Below are 10543 nucleotides of genomic sequence, written 5' to 3' on the forward strand. Positions count from 1 at the left end.
TTCACGCACTTGTCGTGCCAGGACAGTAGTGGGTTGTCCATCCCACCTCTTCATGTTTTCTCCACTTTCACACAGGAAATACCACAACTCACGTGGAGGGGTGTATCCGGTTCTCATAGCTGAGGAGCATCTGTGTGGGGTAACAGAACCTCTGATCTGTACTGTCGAGATTTGGAGAAGGCTGTCTTTAATCTCCTTACTGAGTTTCTCATGATTTTCTTCTATCTTCTAGTTTCTGCAGATGTATTTCCATAGCTGAGATTCGTGCATTCATTGGGCCATGCATGGCATCTGCATATGCTCGGAGCTTCCTTGTCATATCACGCTCAGTCTCATGCCCGTCATCTCGCTTCATTATTGCTAAAGCAGAAGCATACTCTGATGGCCCAAGCTTTAGGAGTTTCAGCCACATCACAGGTGTACATTCTACCCCATCTGGGTCCACAAGCGGGTTTCCTATGTCCTCTAGGAAGACAATCTCTACCACCGCCATTTCTCTCAAGCATTGAATCCCTTGTTCTATGGTCCTCCACGGGGTTTGTTGTATATAGAGATCGTCGGGGCATAGGTATCTTTCCCTTGCACTTTTGATAACTCGTCTCCAGAGGCTGCAGCAGTCAGTCCCATCCTCTATCGCTTGGTTGATATCTGGGTCACGTGACACAGTCCCCAAATGCCTTGCCTCAGTAGCGTCTAGAAGTGTAACATCGCCTGCGGCATCCCAAAGACGGACTAACCAACTATAATTATAGATTCACCATCTCGTTGGACATAATCTTTTCTTAGGCCGCGAAGGTCTCTCACAGTCATGGATTCGACAATGACCTCTGACTCAGTTGCTGACTTTGAGGATCCCTCCCCACCATCACCTGGGCGATCAGTCTTGACTAGGGTTTTCTTGCTTCTCGTAACTGCCACTGGCTTAGGCTCCCTGACTTCCTGTTCTATAGTATCTGACAGTGTATGATAAGCATATGCCAGGGCCCAACATATTGGACTGCAGTTGTCTCTGCACTTCTCTTTCAGATACTTCCCCACCTCCGCTGGTCTCAGGATTTGTCCAGGGGGAAATTCCCAATCTATTGGGTCAGAGAATTTCTTTAAAGTTTTACCTATGTCCTCCCAAATTCCACACCATTCAAATTTTCCCACATCTGGGTCAGGTGTCTGCTCCTGCTCAGCCCCTCTGGATTTCTCAGCCCTCATTCTGGAAACATTGAACATCATATACATGGAATCTACCAGGTAAAACAGCAGTATTACCAGGATAATCGTCTCTTTAACATCCAGGGGAAATTGAACATTCTCAAAAGGTGATATATCAGATTTACAGGGAAAGAAATAGGTGAGGAGCCAGGAAGCTTCACCCTCTACTTCTCTAGCAGGTTGGGTAATATTACAAACAAAACCCCAAAACAAGCTACTAAAACTAGAAGAGGAAAGCAACAGAGCATGTACATTTTTAACTGTTTCCAATACCTTTTTACAGATCGTCAGTATCACGCACATTACTATAACAAGCTGGAGCCATGTCTCTGATCTGTGAAAATTATACATTAGGGACAAGATTGTCCCTACCTGTTGGTAGGGAAACAGGCCTATGTGCCAAACAGATAGTATCACATCAAACAACCTCCCATTGAACAACATGGTGACTACTGATAGCTGTAATCCAATACAAAGCATTCAAAACCAGAATGCAATTATTAGGGTTTTTTTTTTTTCACCTTCTCTAGCCCCACAGAAGGTGGGCACCAAGTTTGTCAAGCCCCTTTATGTTAGGCACCAAATATTGTCTCGGATTAGAGACAAATATCTCTAGGTGGAGAGCGCTCCGAACAAATGCCTCCCCAGAAAGCCAAGGGCTCTGGCACCCCCTCCCCCCACTCACAACAGAATTTCTTAAATGAAAGTGAAAAAAAAAAACTATTTATTTAACAAAACACAGAGCGCCCTGCAAGGCACAGGGGAAGGGGAAAACAGGGGAAAAGGAGTTATTAAACCTGAGTTGACAGGTGGTGAACTTTAGTGTCCTTTTCCTCATACGTAGTTTCCCCTCTCTGGGGGCCCCCGGGGCTGGGTGGAGTTGCTCCAGTAGCTCCCTGGAGGATTCTCGTCTGCCGTGCTCCGGGGCTCCTTGGGTTTTCTTGGCGAGAAAGCAAATCGGAGAAAAGGGTCCAAAAAGGAAGATGACAAAGAAGGAACATTAGGGAGAAACTTGCAGCGTTGATAGCAGCCAGTCCCAGGAGTGTCTTTTCCTCCGCCTCGCTTTCCCCCCCCCCCGCAGAGAGGCTTGGGGAAGAGTCTTAAACAACCCGCTCTCCTCCCATTGGCTGAATGCAGTTAAAGCTACAGGATCACATTTTCTGAGCAAACAAACAATGATATGGGAATACACAGGATTACCATCACCCCAGGACACCCAGTCAAAATTGGGACAAACTGGTGTAGCGATGAGCTTGAATTTGAATGCTGTTCAAAAATTGATGTTTGTCCACATAGTCTTTACCTGCATTAGTTCTACTGGTGATGGGGAGTAGTGCAAAAAGGCAGGGTCCTCTGCTTGCTGCCAGATTGCTTTACCCCTGCTCCTGAGAACTGTGGCTGATGCAGCTGTGTCAGTCTCTGCTCCAGGCCCATCTCTTCCAGCCCCATGTCCATGTACTGGTCTGTCTGCAGTAGAGAAGTGAGGTTCACAAGTTATATCCTGAGGTGGACATGACTCATGCAGCAAAAGTCAGGGTGTGAACTGGTTTGTCTTTGTGCATTGGCACACCTGCCACTGTCCTTACCTGGTGTCCCCGCACCAGCCAGCCCCATCAGCCTGGGGCCACAGCACAGATCTTCCTCTCTGTCAGTCATGCCCCTTCCTCCCCACTGCATCAGGCCAGGGTGAGTGGGTGGCATGTGTGGCATGTACAGATCCCCCATGCCACAGGCAAATGCTTGCTGGGCTGGTTAATCCAGGCAGCAGCATGCTGCCACCAAGACCCTAAGGCATGTGTGGCTGAAAACCTCAGGACATGCTAACATGGATCCTGCAATAACAAACCTCTGCCCTTGGCTGCTGTGAGCTGCAAGTTCCTGCCATGTGGAGTTTTGTCCTGACCCTGCTCTTAGATTTTTGAGATGAAGCAGACACACTGCTCTAAGAGACTCTGGTCCTTCTAAAAATACCTTATATCTAAGCAGTTAATAAATATTACAATAACCTATTAAAGAGTGTATAATATATTCCCATCACAACAAAATGTCATCTCCTATAAAAACAAAGGTATTTTTCAGCAAATAAAAACTCTGTAAAAATAGCACTTGGGGAAAAATATTTTTAAACTTCCACTGTTGTTTATTTTTGAAGCCCTGAAATTTAAATCATGTGTTGAATAAATCCCTTTCAGATATCTGAAAGCTGAATGGCATTGCTGTGGCACTATATCCTTCCTACTAGTGTTACTTCTTAATATTCAGCTATGGAAAGCAGATGCACTCAAAACAATTTTGTGTGGCTCTGCAGGTGCATCAGGGTTACTGTACTCTAGGAAAAGCATGCCCATGTGGTAGTCTGTTACTGATAGGTAAGGCTTTGTAAAGGAAATGGTCTTTTAACATGGCTCCAGCCTGTCACTTAGGCTAAGTAGAAGGGAACTATGGGAGAATGATTCAGCTGGAATAGAGGGATGTGAGAACCTGAGAGATTACTGCGTGACATTCGTGTGTCCACCTTGTGGTGTTTGGTGGTTGGTTGACTTGGGCTTGTTGTGCCTTAAAACTATGTAAACTGATAACCAGTTAACTGCTTAAAAAGACCGGGTTTTTTCCAATAAACGGTTCTCCTTTGCACCTGCCTGGGGTCTCTGCGTCGCTCATTAGCACCATAGCCGGCAAACAAACGCAACAACTGGCGCCCGAAGAGGGATGATCAAATTACTGCGAAGAAGCGAACTATGCCCGGGGCTGAAGAGCCCGGGCCCCAGGAGCCACCCTGGACAGCCATTTACGTCGGATCCCTCGGACCCAGACATCGGCTAAGCCCATGTACAGGATCCCGGCGGCAGCTCTGTACAGCGCATTCCAACAGGCAAACTTCGGCAGCATGCTCAGACCCTGCGAGCAATCCTCGGCTTCACCCTGTCACATTGCAGGGCGCATTCTTCAATTTTAAGGTGAGCCGTGGTTTATCATGGGGATGAAAATATCATTTGAGCAAAAACAGATTTTAGAGACTTTACAGCGGCTTTTACAAGAGCAGAACAGAGACATTCCCGATGCTAGATTGCTTGATTTGTTAGATTGGATTTCTAGGCATGTGGGAGAAATCCCCTCTACTAACATTTATGAATTAGATGCCTAGCAGGGGGTTGGACATAAACTTTTTAGTCTTGCTAGTACGGGGGATCCCTGCACTTCTAGGCACCTCGCAACTTGTGGGATTGTTGTAGCGACTCACAGAATCTAAAGCAGATCTGTTTTTCCAGCCATCCCTGGAGCCTGCAACAACCCCCCCCCGCCCCCATACAGCTGGCCTCCTTGGTAGCGCTTTCTCTCAGGGAGACCCTTCCTACATAACAACTCCCCCTCAGGCCGGGCTCTGCTGCCACCTACAGCTCTCTCGCTGCCAAACCCCCACATCTCCACCTCCCCCGACACCGCCTCTGCGCTGCCGGCCTTACCCGCGGTACCGTACTTGGCGCCCACCCCCCGGCACAAGCTCCCCCCTCGCCTGCGTCACTTTCGCTGGCCCCTAATCTAGATTTTGGCCCCTCAGATCTCTATGATTTTACGGCCAGTCTTAAGGCTTCCTCACGAGTGGAATTTGCGGCCCCTATTGCCAGTTATAAGGCCCCCTCGGTCGCGGAACCAGTGGCCCCCACGGGCAGTTCTAAAGTCCCCTCAGGTGCGGAATTAGTGTTCCCCACGGCCAATTTTAAGGCCTCGTCAGCCGCGGAAACTTCGGCTAGCCCCCGGTCTTTGTATGGTTTCCCGAACGCTGAAGCTGCAGACGAAACCGAGATTTAACCCCCCCCGCCCCTTGTTGGGCCCTCGGGCGGTATTGCTCCCCCACTGGATGCCTCCCAGGAGCTGCCGGACAGCTCTGCTGCCATGGCAACCCCTCTGGAGAACACCTTGAATAGCTATTCACACCCCACACCCTTTAATGCCCAGGCAGTACAGCCGTATAATATACGAGCGTATCCAGTGGTGTATGAGCAAGGTAGACCTCCAGTTTATAAAGATATAGAGTACTCTGCTATGAAAGAGATGTGCAAGATAGCACAGGAAACTGGTCCGTCTTCTGATCAATTTATAGCCTATATACAGACCATAAATTCAGCTTATGTACTAAATCCTGCTGACTGGAAAAACATTATGAAAATGATACTAATGATGACCCAGTATCTTGTCTGGTTCTCGGATTATGTTGCATCCTGCATGTCTCAGGCAGGACGTCTACAGTGGAGAAATCCCCCTGTACTTGTGGTTCAATTAACCAGTGAGGGTGTTTATGAACATGCTGGAACCCAGACTATCCGCGCGATATTTATGACCTTATTGCACGCCATTCTATTGTGGCCCTGCGACAGGTTCCAAAGACAGATAAGACTGATAACATTCCTTACACTAAGATTGAGCAGGACACAACCGAATCGTACACGGCTTTTACGGACAGACTCCAGGCAGCGTTATCCCGACAGGTCAATGATGAGGACACACGACAGAATCTGTTGCGGCAACTCGGGTTTGAGAATGCTAGTTCTGACTGCAAAAAAGCACTCTCATCTATTCGTAATCGACGTACTTGTGATATAGTAGAGATGGTTAGAGTTTGCCAGGATATACCTATTGTGTCCAACAATGCAAATCCCCCCAAAGCGGCTTCTGCAGCTCATTTACAGAAAGTGACTGGGACCCGTTGCTATCGCTGCGGCTCCCTTGGTCACCTGAGAAAAAACTGCCCTCTATTACAATCAAAATCCCAGTCTCCTCCCACTGGCCCTCCCCCTGGTCTTTGTTCCCAGTGCAAAAAGGGGTACCATTGGGCTAAAGATTGCCACTTTTGCCCTCCTATGAACCGTAAGCCTGCGGTCTCAGGAAACCTCCTGCCGGGGGTGTGCTCGTGCGCCCCTCTGAATCAAACAAATATGAAGCACCACACGAAGCATGGCATCTGGCAAGTCAGCTCGTCCTCGCAACCTCTGGAAGCGCAGTCTTGGACCTGGTCTCCAGCCAACCAGTAACTCTGCAAACCACCTCAGTTCGCTTAGTCCTTACGGGTGTATGGGGACCTATTGGTAATAATATGCATGCTTTGCTAATCATTCTTCTATTACTAAGCTAGGACTCTTTGTGTTACCTGGTGTCATTGACTTGGACTTTGAAGGTGAAATACAGATCATGATCTGGCCACCTGCTCCATCTTGCTTCATACCTGCAGGCCAGCGTCTGGCACAACTCATTCCATTTTACAGCACAACCCCAGGTGGAAAAGGTAAGTGTGGCACTGCTGGCTTCGGAAGCACTGGCCAGCCTCAAATTTTTTGGGCAAGCACTATCACAGCAGCTCAGCTGACCATGTTTGCAGTATTGATGGTAAGGAATTTAAAGGACTTGTCGATATTGGGACTGATGTTTCCATTATCTGAATCCAGGACTGGCCAACTGATTGGCTCACGGCTGATCCTGCCTCGACTCTGGTTGGGGTAGGAGGGCTTCAACGCCCTCGACAAAGTTCCCACCTCTGCTTTATTGTTGGCCCCAATGGGAAAACTGCCCACACTGCACCATTCATTGATCCAATGCTATGTACGTTATGGGGACGTGATGTCCTGGGACAGTTTGTGTTGGGGTTTGACCCTGGCTAAATGCCAGGCACCTCTGCTATCTCCTGCCGCAGACGCAGACGTGCAGTGTTGTGATAAAAGCTGTAGCTTCCCCACCCATTTCTTCCTTAATGTGTTTACCCTTCCCCTATTGTCCTGCTTTCCCCACCCCACGTGGTCCTGGCCATGCCCCTGGGTTTTCCCTATTGGTTCTTGTACCCTAACTCCGCCCATGTACTCCCCTGTGACCAGAGATCATTGGGCCAATGTAACGCGGAGGGGGAGGAGGGGTGGAACCAGGCCTCTGCGTTTACCGAAAGTGTCTCTATGGCTATCGAGAGATCACTCCAGCCAGCACTGCTCTGGTGCTATACAGAAAGGCCCTTCTCACACCCGTGCCGGTGTAAGGCACAGATTCTCACTCACCCACGGAGTTGGATAACTCGTGCGTCACCAGAGACAAAGAACTCAGAGCGCTCAGTCAGCTGGAGGTTCCAGAGGTTTATTCTGAAGAGTTCCAGGGTGAAAGAGGGCGAGAGACCCCAGCCGTCTACATTTAAAGGGATGGCTGGAGGGTCAGGGGAGAGGAGGCGGGGGGAACACCACAACCAATGGGGAGGAGGAAGGGATGGAATCAGGGGTTAGGTTACAGCTGGGGGGATTTACATAATTTGGGGAGGGACCATCGTGTTCTCCAGAGGGGAGGACTAAGAAGCCTCCCACACGTGGAGTTCTGCTGTATTGGAACCACTCAGCTCCTCAGCAGTTCTTGAGGTGGTATCATCCACCCCAACAACTCCCCCTTCCTTATTTAAAGGAAAGGCCTCCCCTACTTGCTTAGTTAAACACTTTTTGAGGCAACTGAACAAGCTTAGAACAAGGAAAATTATTAGGATCACCCACAGTCCATTTTTGACTAAGGATGTTAGCCATCCTTGAAGTCCCCATTGTCAGAAAACATCGCCAATCCAGTCTGCTTCTTTTTCTGTCTTCAGTTCTTTGATTTGATCCTTTATTTTCTGTATCGTCGCGTGGATGCTCTGGCTATGAGATGACAGGTTAAAGCAACACAGTCCTTCGAATTCCTCACAGCCATGTCCATGGGCCAATAAAAGAAAATCGATGGCTGCTCTGTTTTGCAGTGTTGCATGCCTGGTGGTTTCTTCATCTTCAAGAAGCTGAGAGAGGGCACTCGAGGTTAGGTTAGCATGCTTTCCGAGCCAGCACTCAAGGTGGCTAAGTTCACCTAAGGCTTTTGCTGCTGCTACTCCAGGCAGGAAAAACGATGCAGCAATCCTTTTAGACAATGACCAATTGATAATTTCGCTATCACAATTAGGATCTAATTGTTGTATATTTCTTTTTTGGCGGGCCAATCGAGTATGGTTTCTCCAATGTAGAATTTGGGTTTTGTTGGGTGCTAGTACAGAAAGCCTGCCAAGAGTGCACGGTCCCCCTTGGAGCTGGGATGGGATTCCAGACCACGCCTGATTCCCGCAAATCAGGAACATACCTTTGGACAGCGCTTTGGGGTGTACAGATGACTCTGTTGGGATGACCTTTTTATCCTGACACCAATTACTGACAGAGTAAACCTTTCCCTGGGGTGTTGCATTTCTACTATGACTTAATTTCTGGTGTTCTGACCAGGATAATGCCATCCCTCTTTTCGGGCTGAAGACAAACTTGAGGCAAAGGGTAGCCTGGGAGGACCCCAATAATAGTAATTCGTGGGGTTCCTCTGGTGCTGTTGCCAGCGTGCTTACCCATTTCTCCCAAGCTTCTTTCTGGGGGAGCACCTCGTTTGCAAAAGGCAGTTCATCTTTGTGGAGAGGGATCCCCACCAGGCATGATGAAAGTGGGTCACTGACGCTGCCCATAGACAGGCACATATGGTCTTGCTGGAGTGCTTTTGCCAATGTAACCCATATATTGGTCTTTGGCTGAGGGACAATCCATGCGACAACCTCTGGTGGTAACAGGATGCAGGAGGTCAGGAGAATGCAGAGGTAGGCAATTACAGGCATGGTGGTAAGAGAGGTATAGGTAGTCCTTTTTTCTGTGGGATTTCAAGCAAAAATCATTAAAAGATGGTTTTCTGTTACTTCTTTCTTTTTCCCCTCTCATCCCCCCTTTTTTTTCATAAGACACAGGTAATAAGGTTGTGGGTTAGGGAAACACATGAGGGTAACAGAAAAGGGATTTGTGGGTTTGGGGAACTGCTTGAAGGCGGCACAAATAGCTGTTCACGTGGCTGGAATCTTGCGCTGACGTCTTCTCCAAGCGGCACTGGTTTCTTTGTCTGGAGTTTCTTTGTCAGTGTCTGGTGTGTCATCTTTCGCCTGCTCAGGAGCTGTCGCTGACGGTCGGAGGTAGGGCTTTACATATTTTCCTGGTATCCACTTGGGTCCTGAAGGTGTGGAAACACAAGCATATCCCCTCCCCCATACAATTAGTGAAAAAGGGCCTGATATTTGATGGCTTTCTGGATCTTTGATTAACACTGGTGGTTGTTCTTTCAATTTGGCTTGGGTCGAATTGGTAAAATGCCGGAACACAGGGGGGTCAGGCTCTTCAAACGAATTGTTTAAGAAATTTATTGTAAAAAGGGCTTTGCAGAGTCTCATAATGGGAGAATTGAGTTCTGACCCTCCCCGCTGTTGGTCTAGGACCCTCTTAATTGTCTGGTGGGTCCTCTCAACTATGGATTGTCCTGTGGGGGAGTGGGGGATGCCTGTAATGTGTTTGATGCCCCATGAGCTAAAAAACTCTTGAAGTTTGTTAGAGATGTATGCTGGACCGTTGTCAGTTTTTATCTCAGCAGGAACGCCCAGGGTAGCAAAAGCAAGGAGAAAGTGCTGTATAACATCTCTTGCCTTTTCTCCTGCATGGGCAGATGCAAAAACAGCTCCAGAAAACGTGTCTACAGAAACGTGTACATATTTTAATCTGCCAAACTGGGGGACATGGGTCACATCTGTTTGCCAGACTTCACAGCTGCCTAGACCCCGGGGGTTAACCCCAGACCCTAATGATGGCACTTGGTAGCTCTGACAGCTAGGACAGGTTGCTACAATTGCCCTTGCTTGGTTACGAGGTAGGTTAAACATTCTCATCAGTGCTGGTACATTCTGATGGCAAAATTGATGGCTCAGCTTTGCCTGAGCAAAGGTGTCTGGAATGTTAGGAGCTTTCACCGGCATAGCCAGAGCGTCTGCCCTCCGATTCCCTTCAGCAACTGGCCCAGGGAGATCGGTGTGTGACCTCACATGCATCACATGGAACGGCTGCTTTCTGTGGGAAAGCAGAAAAACAAGTTTTGAGAGCAGTTTATACAATTTAGGATTTGACACTTCTTTTAGCCATGCATGTTCTGCTCTGGCGACTACCCCAGCTACATAAGCTGAATCTGTTACCAGATTAATAGGTTCTTCGAACATCTCAAAAGCTCTAACAGCAGCCGCAAGCTCCGCAATTTGCGGTGAGCCTTCGATTATTTGGATATCGTGCTGCCACACTTGCGTTTTGGGATGTTTCCAAGTCATGACTGACTTATGGGATTTCCCGGAGCCATCTGTAAAAACAGTCAGAGCCTTGAGAGGGGTTCGACTTTGGAGTTCTTTTGGGGCCAAATGAAAAGCCGAATTGAATAATTTGTGTTTTGGATGATGATTTGAAATCTTGCCTGGATAACTATCCAGAGCAAATTGAAGGTGTTCATTTGT

General features: G+C 48.2%; 1 protein-coding gene across 1 annotated transcript; it reads right to left on the reverse strand.

The window, feature by feature from the left end:
- Positions 1 to 7732: 7732 nt before the first annotated feature.
- LOC146425713 (uncharacterized) lies at positions 7733 to 9927 on the reverse strand. The gene has a single exon (XM_085041537.1). It carries the CDS (start codon positions 8843 to 8845, stop codon positions 7769 to 7771), a length of 1077 nt encoding a protein of 358 aa, XP_084897663.1. The 5' UTR covers positions 8846 to 9927; the 3' UTR covers positions 7733 to 7768.
- Between the last annotated feature and the right edge of the window lie 616 nt (positions 9928 to 10543).

The sequence above is a fragment of the Lichenostomus cassidix genome, chromosome W (genome assembly GCF_008360975.1).
Source record: "Lichenostomus cassidix isolate B80296 chromosome W, HeHo_3.0, whole genome shotgun sequence".
Classification (NCBI taxonomy): Eukaryota; Metazoa; Chordata; class Aves; order Passeriformes; family Meliphagidae; genus Lichenostomus; species Lichenostomus cassidix.